The sequence below is a fragment of the Eptesicus fuscus genome, chromosome 6 (genome assembly GCF_027574615.1).
Source record: "Eptesicus fuscus isolate TK198812 chromosome 6, DD_ASM_mEF_20220401, whole genome shotgun sequence".
Taxonomy (NCBI): domain Eukaryota; kingdom Metazoa; phylum Chordata; class Mammalia; order Chiroptera; family Vespertilionidae; genus Eptesicus; species Eptesicus fuscus.
In genome coordinates, this window is record NC_072478.1 from 35,290,762 (window position 1) to 35,310,464 (window position 19,703).

Genomic DNA, 19,703 nt, shown 5'->3' on the forward strand with positions numbered 1-19,703 from the left:
AAAAAAAAAAAAACAAGAAATAAGCAATTACAATGCAACATATTCAGGTAAGCACAAGTGCCAGGGGATTTTTGAACAGATTTGGGCAAAGTCTAGCCTGCGACCTGAAAAGCCATCTGAGAGAGGTGGCAGAAAGGTGTTTTCTCACTGGATTTGCTTCTCCCTCCACCATAAGTTTTCCCAAATATTGAGCCACTTCCTCTTTTAAACCACAACCTATATTTGATCAAGATTTCCACTGACTGATATTGGACAAAAATAACAGGGGGAGCACCACTCAGCCAGAAGCCAGGCTCAAGTCTGGCAAGCGCAGTGGGGTGGCAGGAGCCTCTCCCACCTCTGCGGCAGCACTAAGGATGTCCAACTAATGGTCCATACATCCCCTGAGGGCTCCTGGACACTGAGAGGGCACACCGGGCTGAGAGACACCCCCGCCCCCAGTGCACGAATTTCATGCACCGGGCTTCTAGTTATACTATACTATCCTAAAAGTAAAATTGCATTTCATTTTATTTTTTCCCATCATATGTATGGTCTAATAACTCATTTGAAAAGAAATTAACAAAAAAATTATGTGTTTTGATGTATGACTAATATACAAAACTTGCAAAGTTAGTTACTGAAAAAATTCTTAAGGGGAAAAAAAACATGTTGGTGTAATTTTCCTTTTCCCCCCCAAGCTGGTATATACATGCTATACTGTAGAATCAGACATTCGGTTTTATTCTCAATGGAAGTAACAATACAAGTCAATTTGCACTCTCTCTCTCTCTCTCTTCCTTGGCTAGGTATCATATGTCAAAGCTATTGACATTTGGATGGCAGTATGCCTCCTTTTTGTGTTTTCAGCACTTCTGGAATATGCAGCTGTAAATTTTGTATCAAGACAGCACAAAGAACTTCTGAGATTTCGACGAAAGAGAAAGAATAAGGTAAGCAATTAAATGCATTGGGTTAACTGGGATACCAACTTTCACTAAAAAGTGAATTTGTTATATATATATATAATTTAAATATATTTTTATTTATTTCAGAGAGGAAGGGATAGGGAGAGAGAGATAGAAACATCAATGATGAGAGAAAATCATTGTTAGGCTGCCGCCTGCACAACCCCTACTGGGGATGACCCTGCAACCTGGGCATGGGCCTTTGACTAGAATCGAACCCTGGGCCCTTCAGTCCACAGGCTGACACTCTATCCACTGAGCCAAACCAGCAAGGGCTGTTATATTTAATAGGATGTGAAGAGAGGAAGTGGATACTGGTTCCTTTGGTTTTGTCCAACTGAAATTTAAGTTGTCAAAAATAGCTTCAGGAAGAAAATGGTGACATCTAGCTATAGTGTTGACATGAGAGCTTTCTCAACTTCGTTCTAGTGGATTTCCTGAAAAGACACCATTTTTTCCTTTCATTAACAAAAATGTATCATTTCTTATTTGCAATGTTAGAGGGTTTCTGGTCGTTTTACTTCACATAAGTCATCAAATATAGTGATTAAAGCTGTTTATTTTTTCAAATGAATTCTTTTGTTTCCATCAAATATTACCTATTTATTAACACTTCAATGTTCATATAGAACTAAGAGGTCTTTTTTGATGCATACTTTCATGTTTTAAAGATATTTCTTCTGAATTCCCATGGGAAACACAATATAGTGTTATTTTTGTCCATCAACCTAATAATTTAAACCTAGAAGAAATGTTATTTGGAACATCATTGGGAGACCACAGGAAGTTGTAGAAGTAATCTCCTGATTGGATTTGGATGTACAAAATGGGGTTGTTCCTCCCTATTAAGACTTGCAATGCCATCTCTTTTTAACCAACCCCTTTCCTCTTCTGTGTGGCCAGCATATTTACTTCTTTTAATGTCAATGTGCCAGCTAATATTTTGAAAGAAAGTGGAGTCTTAAGCAATAGAGAAAATTCATAGTTCATATATAGTGCACATTTTTAAGGATTTAATTTTTTAAAGGATTCCTTCTGGTTTCTGAATTATTGACTATGATTTATAGATTTATAAAACCTTTCAAAGCACTAAGCCATGATCTCTCAGGGCTGAGCCTACTCAGTATTAGTCAACTTCTAAAGCAATAACTTACTCAGGCTTGTCTAATTGACTCTCCAGAATCATCACTGCTCCAATAAATATCCAATTCAGTGTAGCATGGAAGAAACATCAGCATTGGGATATACTGGGTAATGCACTGGACAAAAAAAAACAACAACAATGCTAGATCATGCATTTGATCAAATTTTTATGAAAAGGAAAGCATATAATTTGTACATGAAAACATATTTTGATGGGAGATTAATTTTTTTCATCTCCTTACCCTGACCTCACCCCTGTCAGCCAGTTTTCTTAGACTTTTCTAGTTCTTCCTCACTCTCCTTTTCATTCTTTTCCTCCCCTTATTCTGCCTCCCTTACTATCTGTTTGCGCCCCCTTTCTCTCTCTTGAGACCTGGTACTGGCTGAAATACTGTAACAGGACAGAACAGTACTGTATCACAGGGCTGAAGCTCTTGTCTTTCCCTTTAATGGTTGATGAAGACAATTTCTCCTTCTAATCTCATTAATCATAAGTAAGGCAATATTTATTTTCCCTTCTCATTTTTGTTTGCTTTTTCACATTTACTTTCTATTTCCCTACCTTTCTCTTCCTTTCTACAACTTAAAATGTATAACCATGTACTGCAAACTCTAGAAATGAGAAGTATTACACATGTCATGTCCACATGGGGGCTAAGAGCTTAGACATTTTCTACTCCCACCTCATATCCAACAGACACAGTGTCCAGTGGATAACATAACAGACTACAAGTTTACTCGCTCAATTCTGGTTCCTCCTTTTAAAAAATTATCCTTACTGAAGCAGTTCTTTACTCAGTTTTACCACCTGTAAGACTATTGGGATACAAATATTTGACATTCCTTCTTTAGCTCAAAGAAAGACAGCAAAATTAATTTTCTAATAATTGGCACTCTAGAAAAATGCAGAAATGCAAAAATAATATCTTATTATTTTCTAATCACCATTTGAAATACACCATGTGCAAATATTGTAATTAAGATTTGGCGCAGGAAAAAAATAATAAAATCCAGGGTTTTGTTTTGTTTAGCTCATTTCATACTTTGGGAAGTAGATACATTGCTTATGTGAAAATCTATTAATCGATACATGATTGTTAAAATGGTATATGTAATTAAAACCAATTGTGAAATTATATTTAATCATGTATGCTTGATTCTCTGGTTTCTCAATCCCAGACAGAAGCTTTTGCATTGGAGAAGTTTTACCGTTTCTCAGACACGGTAAATTCACTTTCTTAACTCTAAGTGGAGGAATGTGGTCATCAGTAAAAAAGCAGAGCGCATATTCTGCACGCAGGCAGTGTTTGGTGGGGAAACATTCCTTTGCGTATTTAAAGCCAAAAAACCAACATCCCCCTTCAGCTAAGAATACTCTCTTTTTCTAATAATTCCATTTGTCTTCCCTCACTCAGTAAGAGGATATTTAAATATTCTCCTTCATCTTATTTAACCAAGTTATTTGATCAGTCAAAAAATTTTAATATATAGTAAACAGAAGTATTACATATACCTTATTGTAGTCTCCATAAAAGAATGCTTTGACAAAGTAAGTTTCAAAATAAATGGGAAATTTATTTATACAAAAAAAATTGAAAAGCAGCTCCTCTTACCAGAAAATAGAAATCTAAAAATCAGGCAAAAATAAAAGCTTTGTTTTTTAGAACATATTCTGAATGTTAAGATATGTTAAGATAGTATAGTAAGTGAATAATTTTGGTTTTGATAGTGGCATCCATTGACATGTTTGATAAGAGATCACAAGGATACATGTATAAATTCAGTGATTGAATTTAAACCTACCAAAGCCAAGAATTTAGTCTAGGAAATCATATACAAATAGTCCAGTCTACTAAACTAAAATTTCTGAGAAAAAAAAAAGTATTTTAATAAAACCTCTGCAGATGATCCTACCACATGCCTTAGTTAAGAATAGACATAATGTTAGATGAATGAACAATAGACATAATATTAGATGAATATTAAAGTAATCTGAATTTTATGGCAGATATCTAGACTCAGTATTATTTTAAAGCACTGAAGTTTTCTTATATTGTAATGTATAATCTCTCAACTCTTTCCTACTAAAATTGCATATTTGTTCTCAACATAGCTAGCTACTTCTTTTTTTACATGACCCAGTTACCTTTATTTGATTATTTTAACTGTAAATTTGAAACATTATTATTTGCATTAAATTTAAATAATCACATAGAGGAGCCTCTTTGGGAGAGGTATGTATTTAAATTTCCAGTCACTAAACAGTTAATGCTTATAGGAGCTTTAGTATAAAAGATAAATATTGCCTTATTAAAAATGCAAAAAAAGAACTCTGATGAAAAATCAGGTTTACCTCAGCAACAGTCAATACTGAATTATTTTTAAAACAAAATGATTTTCAAACAAATTTATTGAAAATTAAATGCATTCCATTTATTTTTATAATAATTGTCATGACATTTTTGGGTTAATCATTTTAACTTTTAAAAGACAATTTTCTGAACCTAGTAACTTTCTGGGTTGACCAAATTCATCACTAAAAAACAAAAACAAAACTATTTGGAAACAGTTCTATCAATCTAAATCTTTAAATCAACATAACCAAAATGAGTCTAAAAGTTTATTCTGTGCCCTTTCTTTTCATGAGTACTACTGATTTACCTGAGATTTTTTTTTAACTCTAATTTGTCAGAACAGGCAAAATACAATAGCCTCATTATAGAAAGTCTGTCACAGCAGGGGACCTTATACTGATGTAAATATTATTCCATTAAAAGTTTTAATTTGGTTCAGCAATGACTTAGGCATTGTAGACAATCTTTAATACCTTACTTTTTCCTCTATTAAGTTTCAAGTGAACCTTTTGTCTACTGTGAAAGAATAAAAGTTTGCTCTTGTGTGCAAATTTCCCCACCCCACACTGTCACAGCCTGCTGTGTGCACATTACCCACCGCACCTGGTCATACTGCCTATCTCCAGTACTGTGTATGCGTGGGTGTATGCATGGCATGAAAGTATTAGTTGCTTTTCCCTTGTATGACATCATTACATTGGTACTGGAAGGTTATTGAGACATGCCAAAATGTTTCTGAACATATGTGATTTGTTGAGAGATGTGGATGATATGGGATTGCTTTAATGCATTTCATGTAGCTTCTTCTGCGTTGCAATATAATGTAATGATGCAATGGCTTGCTGAGAGAAAACGCATTCACACAGTATTCTAGCACCTCCATCTTTCTACTTATTATGGTATTGACTGTTGTTTATATACACAGGTGAGATAAGCATGGACCATTAGTTCTAGATTTTGAAAATAATTACCAAGTTTATAATTTGCTAGACGTGATAGTTATCTTTTAATAATAAAGATACCATTGACTATATTTTGACTACCTGTACAAAAACATCATTATTTTATTCACTTATGTATTTATGTGTTATCGTACTTTAAAAATAACTCAAGGTGACTTCTAAGAATAATGAATAATTGATTTTCCTACCTTGTACATTTTGTCAGCTCCATAATCTTAGGACAAATACAAATATACATGTACTCTATTTTGGTTGAATGGATGGTGCTCCAAAGTTGAAAACAATTTGGCACCCATGTACACTAAATTATTTAATAGTTTTCATTATAGGTTGGTTTATGCTGTATTCCAGAGTATAAGATATTCTTTCAATAGGTAAATATTTCCTACAAATTTCTTTGTTACATATATGAAGACAAATCTTTTTCAGATAATTTTAAACAAATTCTATTTAAATGATTCTGATATATGAAGGTTAGAAATTTCATCCTCTCTAGTAAAACAAAAATTGTAAGAATTGAATTATTTTCTGAAAACAAATATTTAGAGATTAGGTTCAACAGATATATTTTTAGAGCTATTCTGCCTCTGAAATACTTATTTAGAAAATAATCTATAATAATAAAAGTGTAATATGCTAATTAGACCAGACAGCTAAACGACCTTCTGGATGTCACTCCAGACATCCTTCTGGATGAAGCTGCCATGGCAGGGGCCAAAGCAGAGATAGTTAGGGGTGATCAGGCAGGCAGGAGAGCAGTTAGGGGTGATCAGGCAGGCAAGTGAGCAATTAGGGGTGATCAGGCAGGCAGGCAGAGGCAGTTAGGGGCAATCAGGCAGGCAGGCAAGTGGTTAGGAGCAGTGGTCCCAGATTGTGAGAGGCATGTCCAACTGCCGGTTTAGGCCCGATCCCTCTAAACCAGCAGTCGGACATTCTCCAAGGGGTCCTGGATTGTGAGAGGGTGCAGGCTGGGCTGAGGACTCCCCTCCCCCGCCATGCACAAATTTTGTGCATCAAGCCTCTACTATTCAATAAAGTAACATTCTTTATTTAATCTAATTTCACATGCATTGTAGGGACTGCCATCTCAAAGTTAAGTAAAATAGGTTTATAGTACTGCTTTTTACACATGCTATCTACTACATTATATTATTTCACTCCATGATTATGACTTGGCACTGAAATAATCTAGCATATTATGCTAGAAATAGATATATAAATAATTTAAAATTATTTCATTGATTTCTTATTAATCTAAAACATAGAAGGTTGAATTAAATTTTCATAATATTTCATGTGAAACATTCATTTTAAGCTGACATTTTACCATTCAACAATCTCCAAACCATTTCTGAATCTAAATTCAATATGCCAAGCATAATTCATAACTAATTCAAATATCATCTATAATAAATGCAAGGTTTTCATAGGAGTGAGGTTTTAAAGAATTTTATACTGATAATTAACTTGCAACAATAAAGTATTTTAACCTCATCTATAATTACATTTTTAAACACTTCTATTTTTAAATAATATATAAATGTATACAGATGTATTAAACTGAATATTTTACTTTAGGCTAATACTTTAGAAAAACAATATTTTAGTCATTCATGTTTTTTATCTTACCTTAGAATTGTCTAAGTGATTGTGATTTTTCCCAACAAAAATAAACCATTATCTAATTAGTAATTTTTTTCAAAATCCACACACTTGGAAATCATGTAACTGAAAATTGATAGCATTTCATATTTTCTCCATCTGTCACTTTCCTATTTGGCAATTAAAAGTTACAGAAAATTATTTAAACAAAATGACCTTTGGGATAATTTAGTTAACATTGTCATTGTATAAAAACACCCCAAAAGAACAAGAAAGAAAAAAAGCACCCCAAAGGTATCTACTAGGGAAGAAACATTAGGATAAAAATAACATATTCAATGCTGCCATATCTCATAGCAATTCACATAACACTCTTTGATTCTTAATGTTTATTTACCACTCACTGACAGTCTTCATGCCTTCACCACTCCTTTACCACATAAGGGTTTTTTTTGTTTTGTTTTGTTTTGTCATTTTTGAGAGCTAAGAATAGGATAGAAAATTCTTACTTCTTATGTACATTATAGTTGATGATAGAGATGAATGAAGCAATTCAACTGAACGGCTATATCTACACTTGGATTTTCAATCTATATCCCATTATGGGAATCAGTCTGTAATATAATCTATATATATAAAAAGCCAGTGACCGAAATGCTGTAATGACCGGAATGACCAGTCACTGTGACGCCCACTGTGGCCAGCAAACCGGCCTGATTGGGGGGTGGGGCCACCGGCCAACCTCCCATGGCCCCTCCCCCCAGCTGGTCCAACCCTGATTGGGCCCCGATCAGGGTGGGCCAACTGGCCAACCTCCTGCCATTTCTTCCTCCCAACAGGCCCCCGATCTGCCCCAATCTCCCAAATTGGGGCCAGGCCAGCCGGACACCACCTGTGCATGAATTCATGCACTGAGCTTCTAGTTCTCTAAATAAAGCACTTTGAATGTTTCACAATATGGTATTGATGCTTAATAAGTGAAACATTTGTCTCATTTCCAAATTTAGTAAAAACATGCCCTCCTTTAGAAAGAATTGTGCCCTTAAGTAAATAACTTTTTACCTTCTTCAATGCCTACCCTTCTAACTTGATTGAAGCATATTAAGAGGAATTATTTGTGGGAAAATTAACTATTCAAATTTACCTTTTTAATCAGCCATGTTCTTGAGCTCATTTTCAGTTTATTCTATTTAATTTCTACTTATACCTGTATTTTTAGTTATAAAGTGCCTTAATTTTATGAACTTTAAATATTGGTTAACACATAGTGTCAAAAGTTTTAAATATCTCTCTAAACACCTTGCTTTTGGGCCTTCAGTTCATTAGAAATTTAAGCTGAAAATATCTCCAGAAAACAGAATTATATCAAAGAAATATTTTGAGCGATACTTGAAATAAAGAATATTTTTAAATCATTCATGTTTTTCATCTTACCTTAGAATTTTCTAAGTGATGGTAATTTTAGAAAATTCATTGAAACAAACATAAACAGAATAATTTTGTCACTGAGTTTACAAAGCAAAGAAATTAGTCACAAAATTATTTAATGCACTTTTTAACATAATAATCTAATATTAATGATGATTTATTAGAAAAGCTTCAACCATGCTTAAAATTAATGCTTCCTTGGCCTTCAGTACTTTGTGGAGTCTAGGATGGCCTGCAAGTGGGAGAACCAGGTGCAGTGGGCTGGGGGCTTAGAAGGTGAATGGGAAAGAGAGCACATTTCGCTTAAGACAAAGTCACCATCCTTGAGGATGGGCATCTTCTGCAGGCTGTTAGGGTTAGAAAAAAAAGAAATTACTGCTTTAAGTGGAGCCTTTCAAAAAGAACCCAATAGGCCAGTCATTTTTTAAAACATGACCCTTGTGAGGTCTAGTGATCCTTACTCTCTCTCTCTCAGCCTCTGACTACATGACGTCTGATCTAACAGAGCTGAGATCCTATTTCTGAAACTTTAAGATGACTCTAAGTGCCTCACCTAATGGGCACACCTGAAACATTTGTGCTGTTTCATGGAACATATTGACAAGGCTAAAGACTTCTTGATTACAGAAATTAGATTTGCAAAGAATTCTGTCATATAGCAAACCCCATCTATTGTGACAATAAGAGAGTGAGGTGTAGAGGGGCAAAGTGCTCTTTTCAAATGTATGCTGTTGGCTACTTTTGTTGTTGTTAATCCTCACCTGAGGATATTTTTCCATTGCTTTTTTTGGAGAGAGTGGAAGGGAAGGAGGGAGGGAGGGGGAGAAAGAAAGAGAGGGAGAGAGGGAGAGAGAGGGAAGCATCAATGTGTGAGAGACACATTAATTGGTTGCCTTTAGCACACGGCCTGACTGGGCTGGAATTGAACCTGCAATCCAGGTACATGCCCTTGACTAGGATTGAACCCATGACCCTTAGGTGCATAGGCCAATGCTCTAAACTCTGAGTAATACTGACCAAGGCTGCCGTTGACTAATTTTTAAGTGAAACACAAGTGCAAGGCCACTGCAGTGGAAGCAACTGGGTAGGTCTATTTTACAGAGCACTTTAGTGCTAGTTTAGTTTCTGTGGATTTAAAATACCTAATAGTAAAATGATTCAAGTTGGTATTCATATTTTTATTTTATATTGTGTAATTATGCAATTTCCATAATATTACAATTATAATGAACACAATATTAATAATATCATAGGTGTAATTTGAGTAACTTATTGTGTGTTTTATATATTTTCTCTCACCTTAAAAAAAAACCACAACAATCCTGCTAGATAGTGCTATAATCCTTTTTTTTTTTTTTTTTTTTTTTGGAACTAAAAACCAAAAATCTGAGTAATTAAGACTACCCAGACTCCTGGCAATAAGTGATGAAGCCATGGAATCACTTAACTATAATAAAATATTTTCATTTTGAATCCAATCTTGACTCAGAATTTAAATTTGGACTATCTAGTATATTTATGATTCCATAAAATATTTGAAAATTATTTGCTATAGTACACACATATTTTTATTATGCAGACAATGTTCCTCAACCTCTTATTTTCTATTACCATTTCCAGGAAATAAATATTTGAACAAGATACTTTAATGAGGAAAGTGTTTACATTGAAACTAAAGGTTTCTGTTTCTTTAACTCCGAAATTAATAGGAAAGCCATTGATGATGAACTTATAAGTGACATCATATTCCAGGTGCTTTTGAAAACAATAATGTAATAAATCACATTATATGACATACTTATTCAAAGTCTCTTTTCTAACATATGCCTGTGTCTTGCAGTACATTTTAAAACGGATAAAAATACAGGTTGTATAGTCTTACATATAGCCTTACCTAGAAACAGCCTTACTTAAAAACAGGAATTGCTAAAAAATAAAATAATAGTTCAATACTAATGCAAAAACCGTTACAAGGGTACACAGTATTTTCATGAGCTACCACTTAAAATGTAAATTAGAAAGTGTTAGAGGAATTTAAACATTTTTTTTTTACATCCTTACAAATTCAAGCTGATTAGGATAGCTGCATTGTGTCTCCAGGAAACTTTTGTTTCTACAACTTGACTGTGCATTGTAATCACCCACAAACCCTGTTGGACGTGCAGATAAGCGGGACAGCTTAAGTGCTAATGAGAAGGAATCTCTGCATGGAGACCTGGAAAACCAGTTTCAACAATCCCTCCCAGTGATTGATTCCAAGACAGGTGTTACGTAGACCACAGTGCAAGAAACATTGACCTTGCCAAGACTATCATCACTGCATGTGATGGCAGTTTTACAAATTGTTGCCATTTTTTTATGATGGACCAATGCTATTTAAAGATGGTTAAGTTTAAATTGTTCCAATGTGTCATTTTCTATTAAAACCAGTGTCCAAATGTGATGTAAGCTTTGTTCAGTACAACACCATAGCTCTGATTATAGGCTTAAAGAAACAATCATACTTACAAGACAGAAATAATCTTTAATCTTGTATGTCATTGACTTAACTTTCTAGAAGGATAAAAAGCAAGAGAGATAGCAGATAAAGTAGCTTCATTTAACTGGGTGCCTTGCAGCTAAGCTACTCAGCACACAGAATTTTTTTTCTTCCCTCACCTGCGCAGGGCATGAATGGCTTCTAGTTTAAAGGAATAGATGCAGTGTCATAAGCAGCAATGATACCTACAGCTAAAAAATGCAAATACAATTGTGGACCAATGTTGTATCACAAATCAGCGAGCTGGACAAGATGCCTTAATGAGCCAATTAGTTAGGAATCATCTTTATTGCATGCAGGTTCAGAGAAGATTACCTCTGTCAAATTCTGAACAAACACAAGTAGGAGTATTTCCTTTTTATATCCTTCTAGTTCTTTGTGTAAGTTATTTTTGTAGACAACTGGTAACCTTGAGTACACCTCATATCTAGCAAACACCTGTCATATCTATACAGACAACTTGTAACCTTGAGTATCATATAATATCTATACAGACACCTGTAACCTTGGGTATCATATCTATACAGGCATCTGGCATCAATATCAGCGTATCATTTAGATGGCTAGCTTGCAAGGTCAGACAATTAAGTTTATCTCTTCTATTATTCAAGCTAAAAAACAAAGTTATTTTACAGTCTAAAAAATAACAGAATTTCAAAACAGCAGAGAATTCTAAAACAGAAGTTTCAAACAGCAGTTTTCCCTAAGGAGGGATCATTACCATGCTTCACCCAGAGTCATTATATCAGGTAACACTTCACCCCGTACACTTCCCCCACCAGAAACCAGACACCTTTCTAAAGGCATTCCTACCTAAACTCACTCATATTCACTCTCATACACACTCATCTAGTGAACTAGCCAGCCATCATGTCATTGTCATCCTGTCTTTAGTAATGCATGTTTTAATTGCTCATTCCAATTTCTCTGTAAACCATTGCTCTGTCAGCAGATGAGATATGTATGAGATGCCCTTCCTATGTTGTGTTATTGGAACATTTTATACACTGGTCATGTTTAAATGTGTTTCTTTGTCCAATGAGATCTATTGTAGGGGCCCAAACTGATATAAAATGTCTTGTTCCAAGCCATTAATAGTATTGTCAGCTGTGGCTTTTGTTACAGTGTAAACAAATCCCAAGATGGGCTATCTGTCTATTTCTGCCAAAATCCATTACATCTTCCGGGAGCCATGGGCAAAGACCCTAAGTATTCCATCTGCCGGCTGTGTGTGAGCGCTTGTCATTGGGAGCTTTCACCCAAAGCAATTTTCAAGCAATTTTTTCTTGTGTTAATATTCAAGACAAGCTCTCACCACATCGATGCTTTCATTGTGCAACAGAGGAATATGCCACAGTTCTGTCCATTGCTGCATGGCCTGGATACCTCCATGGCTACAACCATGGCCAGTCCAAGATATCTGTATTGACACTCTTGTCTTCTTCTGAGCTAGGGGGGCATTAAATGACCTAATTTAATTCCACCCTAGAATTTCTATTAGGAATGATAGCTCCTACCCTGGGTATCTTTGAATATCCAGATATTGCTCTGAGAACAAGAACCAATTCTTCCCATACTGCCACGTATACTGTTCTCGAGTCAGCCCATTGTGTGGACTTGGCTTGCTCTCTTCAACTACAGTTATTCATTCCACTGCAGGTATGGTTTGAGTCCTGACCTTCCATATCGGAGTTCCCATTGGTGAACCAGGTGGCCTGTTTTGCCTCAGTGGAAAGAGAATCATGATGTTTAGACCACTTTGGTAGCTCATCCAGAGGTTCCATCACTGGTTCATTGTCAGATAGGTACCTTTCCATGAACATAATATACTTTGCCCGAGGTACTCCCCTTAACTTGTTTCTGAATATACCACTTTCATTTTATCAGGGATTTTAAATTAGAATGCCTTTTTCTTGCTGTAAATTTTTTAAAATTTACCTTTATTGTTGAAAGTATCACAGATGTCCCCTTTTTTTTTTTCCCATTGACCTCCTGCATCCTGCACCTGCCCCGCGCCCCAGGCCTTCACCACACTATTGTCTGTGTCCATGGGTTATGCATATGTGCATATAAATTCTTTGGTTAATCTCTCCCCACCCACCCACCTCCACCTTCCCTCTGAGATTCATTAGTCTGTTCCATACCTTTTTGACATCACCTCTAACATGGTAGAAACTTTAGGCTTACATATAGTCTGATGCCCTTCAGATTCCTTCAGTTTGGGAGACTGATCCTTCTAGAACAAAAGGGAATGCCAGTAGCCATCTTCCCAATACATTACTATACCTGCTAACCGCATCAGAGAGTTTTCTAGTCTAGAATCCTAGCGGCTACCTTAGGGAGCCTCTATTGAGTTTTCTTCAGACACTCCAGTCCACATGTATTTTAGTAGCAGATACCTCTGAAATGGATAAATTTTAAGGCCTCTGAGAGTCAGCTTGGGTTATGGCCTGCCTCAAATCTCTTGTTCCCCTTTCAATTTCAATCTGTCTTCTAGTCACTTTATATAGTGTGGCCAACAGAAATCCAAAATCTATCTGCCAGATTTCAGGTAGTGTTACCGGAAAGCTGTTTTTATCAAGTGGGATCCAGAAGAAACAGCAGTTTGCCCTTCACTGTTTGTGACTTGTCTCTAGTAGTTTGTCGAGGTTAAGATTAGCCACCTTTACCTAGGCACGTGTGCCACTGCAGTTTCCAAAACCTCCCTTGACTTTCTCCTCGGAGAGGGAAACTATCATTTCTCATTAACCAACTTACCTTTGACAGTGACCCTAATCAAACTGTTTCCAACCAGGTTGTGCAATATGCTGGAGAATTCGGGTTTCCTTAAGGGGTGAGGAAGACACGCTGTGTTTGACTTTTTTTAGATTGAGATTAAGAGAAACACGTTAGTCAAGTCTATCAAAGCCTACCAGCCTCCCTTGTCCTTCTGAAACGCTTGAGTGGTTTCAGAAGGCTGTAGGGGGTACATCTCTAGGGAACCCACTTAGTCAGCCTTCAGGGCCCATTTAGTTTTCCATAGGGAAGACGTGAATGCTCTAGAGAAAATGAATGCTGCCACCACCATTCCCTTACTCAAAGCTGAGAGCTTTCTTTATTTGCCTGGAGTCTTATACTGTTTAATAGCTACTACAGAGGAAGGTTCAGGCAATTCTAAGGCTCTTATTTTAATATATCCAATTATATCTGGGCTAAGGAAGAATTGCTCAAGATTAGGCTCAAGCCAGATTTGGCAAGATCATTCTTTCACATGTCACATCCCTGATTATACATTTAGCCAAAGACAATGCCATGTACTGGATATACCTTAGTCCCTTATTTTCCTATTTGCAGTTTCTCCTATGACCATGATACCTGCTACCACAGCATCACTATGCCTCCTTCTTGGCCCCACCAGGTTCTCTTTTGCTCTTCATATAGCCTTCTCATTCCCCAGCAGCATTACTGTACATTGTGCACTGGCACCCGGTGATCCCCCAAAGCTATGGTCACCACTCCCGGATATTCAACTTTAACTGTAGTGTAGCCTTGAAACCCCATTCGGAATTAGGCAAGGAGATCCTGGCCTTCAAGTCAGTGTTCTTTGTTCAGCTGACCTAAGCTGAATTAACGGATGGAGTAAATTCAGCAAGTCATATAAGTGCCTTTTGTTTCCATTCCCCACTGGCATCATTGGATTTAACTTCTGAGATGAAAGCAGCAGATTTAACAGGGGTTCTTAAGGGAAGCAGCTGCCGGAACTGGAACAGATTTCCTTCCTCCCAGCGGGCAATAACGTGCTAGGAAATCTGTCTTAGGAATTCTGTCAATTTTCTTCTGTGTCTTAAAAGCCACCCAAAGAGAGCTAATAGATCCACCTCTGGCCATGACCTTTCTTCTGAATAGCCCAGGTATTTTTTTTCTTCCATCAGTAAAACCTAGCGTGGCAGCTGCAAAAGCAAATGTACCCATGAATTATATATGCCCTGCTGCCTTCCCAAAAAGAGAGCCACCTGGGGAACTGATGCCCGAGGGACTCTCCTAATCACAGTGTCTACCAGAGAGGAGGCCAGAGGATAAGGTTTGGGTAGGCTCATTTTTCAAATTATCGAATTGCTACTCCCCTAAAGGGCTATTCTATTTCACAGCAGTGAGAGAACCAGGCCGTGGCCTTCCTCAGTATAGATTTCCACCACTCAGGGCTCTACCCACTCAAAAAAGGGTCATTGATTATACGCCTGCCAATAATTCCTGAATGGCAATGCTGCAGCAAATTAGGAGCTAGCATTCACACTAAACATTACTTTTTGTGCTGCAGCATGCAAAAAAAAAAAAAAAAAAAAAAAAAAAAAATTATCAGCCTCTAGGTCAATCAACCTCATGATCCTGAAAAACATGGAGACCCAGCTCCTTTATATTGGAACTAGAGGCCCAATGCACAGATTCATGCACAGCAGGCGGGGGACCCTCAGCCTGGCCTGCGCCTTCTCGCAATCCGGGACCCTTCGAGGGATGTCCGACTGCAGGTTTAAGCCCAATCCCTGGGCCTAAACCTGCAGTCTGACATCCCCCGAGGGATATAGCAGTGCACCAAGCGGCAGGCGGCCAGGGAGGAGCCTGAGCTGGGGCCTGGCGCCACGCCGCTCATGCTCATCTCAGCCCGCTGCGCCTGCCGCCGCTCAGTAGTGCTGCTGCAGAGTTGGGACAGGCTCCTGCTGCGCAGCTGCGCTAGCCAGCCGTGAGCCCGGCTTCAGGCTGAGCGGCATTTCCCCTGTGGGAGCGCACTGATCACCAGGGGGCAGCTCATGCATTGAGCATCTGCCCTCTGGTGGTCAGTGTGCATTATAGCGACTGGTTGGCTGGTCGTTTTATTATTCTGGTCATTTGGTCGTAATGGTCGCTTAGGCTTTTATATTTATAGATTGCTTTCTTCAATATGGTAGCTACCAGCCACATGTGGCACTATTCAAAGCTAGAAGTATGAAGTCTGAGTTGAGGCATGTTAAAATATCCACTGACATCAAGGACTCAGTAAGAAGTAAAGAATGTAAAAGATCTCTTTAATTTTTACTTTCAGTAAATGTTTAAAGAATATTTAAGACATACTGAGTTAAAGAAAATGTCTTACTAAAAGTAATTGTGCCTGTTTCTTTTAACTTACTAAACTGTAGCAAATATAAATTTAAATTTTAAAATTACACACACGGCTTCTATCTGTGGTTTACATTATGTCGGACAGGGCTGCATGATAGTTACTAGTTTCCAGTGCCACTTGCCTGGGGTTACAGAGAAGTGACATCAAGGTTAAGTGCAATGTCCTTTTAAGTCCCAGCACCTCTGTTTTCATCTTGAGTGCAGGCCCTGAAGCTGCTTGCTTTCCTTGCTTTTGTTTCTCTTCCTCACCCCTGAGTGGTTTCAGTTTCAAAGATAATCAATTAATAGGAGATAAGGAATTAATTGTATCTCGAGCCACTCTCCTTTCCGTCCTTTCACCCTCGTTCCTTTCAGTTTTATTTTACTAATCACCCACCTACCAACTCAACAAGGTATGAGACTGTATCACTCATATTCAGATATAGTAAGATTTATCCTCAGTTATTTCCCAAAGAGCTTCCGCTACTCCAAACCCAGAGTGCATCAGTATCACATTCTCATTCAGAATTCCCTCCCAACCTTTGGAGTCTGCAATGATCTGAGAGCCAGGTCAGCTTCTGTCCCCACTGCTGAAATTTGGGGGTCGAATGGTCAAGCCGGCCCTTCAGGCACCGTAGAATTTAACTTAATATAATGTTCATTCAGTCCTACAGGGGCATGTGAGGCAGGCCTCCCATCAGACACAGCATCTTCCTCAAAGTGGGAGGCCTGGCAGGCACTCAAGAGCACGGCTCTTTTGCCCCTCACCCACACGACATGTAGATACAGCTGCCAGACAACAGCCAAGGCATGTGGCTGTGGTCCCCTTGACACAGAGAAGCCACAGCCTTTATTTCCCACCAAACCTATATACCATCTGGTCACGTAGGCCACTGGTCACGCATGGCCTCCCCAGAGCAGGTGCCTCCTTCACTGCGGATGAAGCAAACTCCACATTCCCCATTTAGCTGAACTCTATTGTTCTCAAGGAAGTGTTGCTGGAAGAATCAGAAGTCCCTCTCAGCAGTCCTGAGACAGCCCAGGGCTGGCTGGCATTAACCCTTTACTCACAGTCAGTTATGTGAAAAGATATGGTTGAGAAAAATACAGTTGTTCACTAAATATGGTCAATCTTAAATGATTATTTCTGTTTTGAGGTATGGGGGTCTCCAAAGGTTTGAAAATATGGTTGGAACAGATGGTTAGAAAGGTAGTAATTGAAGCAGGTGGTTACAATGTACAAACTTTCAGTTATGAGTTAAAAAACCATTAAGCATGTAACGTACAACATGATGACTACAGCTAACACTGGCGTATGATATATAAGAAAGTGGTTAAGAGAGTAGATCCTAAGAGTTTTCCTCATAAGAAGAATTTTTTTTTTATTTTATGTATAAGAGATAATGGATGTTAAGTAAACCTATTATAGTCATTTCACAATATATGTAAGTCAAACCATCAGGTTGTACACCTTAAACTTATATAGTGATATACATCAATTATTTCTCAATAAAACTAGAAAAAAGGATAGTCAATAGATACTACTTTACGAAGCACAGCTGCTAGAATCCTAAAATCTTAGCATTTTTGTAATCAAAAATTCAAAGCAAACAATAATATAGCCTTAAAATCTCCATGGAAGCAAAACAAATTGCCAGCACAAATGAACATTCTTATGAAGACTACTAAAAATCAAGTTCCATTTTTTGCAAGATTACAGCAGTAATTACATGGGATTTGGATCATCAGCTTTTATGTCATACCGGTTTCCTCAAAATTCAATTCCTTATATATCTTCAGTTGAGATATTTTCCAATAATTATATGTTTCTGCCTTCAGATGGAATTGCCTTACTTTATAATTCACCAGAAACCTATTTAATAATTATTACATCAACTTTGATCATCATCTCATTTTTAGAATCCATTTTAATTTTTATTTGTTACTCTTATATTTTGTAATATACTATTCATTGACCTTCTACTTTCAAAACACAAAATATTTTTCAAGAGTTTGAGTACTTAGTTACTTTTATCTCTTGTATTACCATAAAAATTACTTCAATAAGAGGCAAGCTATAATATATTTGTAAAATATCATCTTTTAAACTTTCAATCTTAGTGCAAAAAAATCAATTAATTGGCAGCCAACTACTGTTACAATCTAAATAAATTTGTCAAATTAAATTAGTGATTAATGAATTTTATTATAAATTAGTAAGTGCCATATTTTCCAATCATGAACAGTGTTTATTATAGTTTTATTAATAATTTTTCCTTAAGTTTATATTTTTCTTTCATGTATATGCATAGGGAATTCTCTTCAATTCATAACATTTAAAAGATAAGTAACAATTTTTAGAACATAATAATTCATAATTTTCTTTAACATGAAATAAACTTTTTCTAAATTTCATTAATAATTTCAACTAAATCAATGCACTTGAAAAGTAATTGTATATAAGCCAGAATATGGGACTATTTTATAGTCTGCCAAATGGGTTAGTATAAAATATATGAGTAGCATTGAGGATAACAAAAATCAACCAGAGTTATTGAGCTAAACTGTATTTTGAAACAAAATAACATGAAAGTGTAGGAAATAAGCATTAAAATATTTGCCTCCATGAAAAATGAAAATTCAGTCAATGATCCTGGCATGTATTTTTCCCTCTGACATCATATTTACCCATTTAGACACATAATGTAAAAAATATTTAGTCTGTGAATATATATGACATAATACCCAATAGATTTTTTTCTTGCTCAATTTATTTAGATATTCTAGCAATATATAGACAATACCAGAATTGTTACTTTTCCATTAAAACATATAATTTGAGAGTTTTATATTTCTTAATGGACACATCTATGTGATGCACGTTCAATCAATAAAATTTGAGTGGGGAATAAAGCAACTCATACTTATAGACTTGTCTTTTCATTTTAATAATGTTAACATTTATCATGATAAAGCTTAAGTTATGGTTCCAAATTGCTGTTAATTATGCTCTATTTCATGACTGAAGTGTTTTCTTATGTTTTTCTTATGGCAGGATGATGAGGTAAGGGAAAGTCGATTCAGCTTCACAGCCTATGGCATGGGACCGTGTCTGCAGGCAAAAGACAGTGTGACCCCCAAGGGCCCAAACCGTCCTGTCCAGGTAATGCCAGAAAGCCCTGATGAAATGAGGAAGATCTTTATCGACCGGGCCAAGAAGATTGACACCATCTCCCGAGCCTGCTTCCCATTAGCCTTTTTGATTTTTAATATTTTCTACTGGGTTATCTATAAAATTCTTAGGCATGAGGATATCCATCAGCAATGAGATTAAGTCTCTGGGGTCATGCAAGTGCCAACAGTCAATTCAAAAGGAAGTGTCATCACCATAGGGGTGTGTGTGTGTGTGTGTGTGTGTGTGTGTGTGTGTGTGTGTGTACAAATGATGACCATTGTATTAAAAGGCATAGAGGAAGGTATTATAATTTGCTATGCAAAGTCATGAGGCAAATTATGATTCTTTTAATGGATACCAAATATATATTTATGTAATATAGACATTCTATTTCATATTGATTTATTTGCTCTTTCATAGTAAATCACACAAGTGGAAGTA

The 19,703-nt window shown here is 36.6% G+C and overlaps 1 protein-coding gene across 2 annotated transcripts in view; it reads left to right on the plus strand.

The window, feature by feature from the left end:
• Window positions 1-19,415, plus strand: part of GLRA3 (glycine receptor alpha 3) — a 133,597-nt gene extending 114,182 nt beyond the window's left edge. Inside the window, exons 8-10 of one of the 2 annotated variants that reach the window (XM_008155249.3) lie at window positions 789-932; window positions 3,270-3,314; window positions 19,143-19,415. In XM_008155249.3, coding sequence (XP_008153471.1) covers window positions 789-932; window positions 3,270-3,314; window positions 19,143-19,415 — 462 coding nt within the window. The remainder of the gene's footprint in view (window positions 1-788; window positions 933-3,269; window positions 3,315-19,142) is intronic. The other variant, XM_008155250.3, reaches the window with a different exon arrangement.
• The last annotated feature ends 288 nt before the right edge of the window (window positions 19,416-19,703 follow it).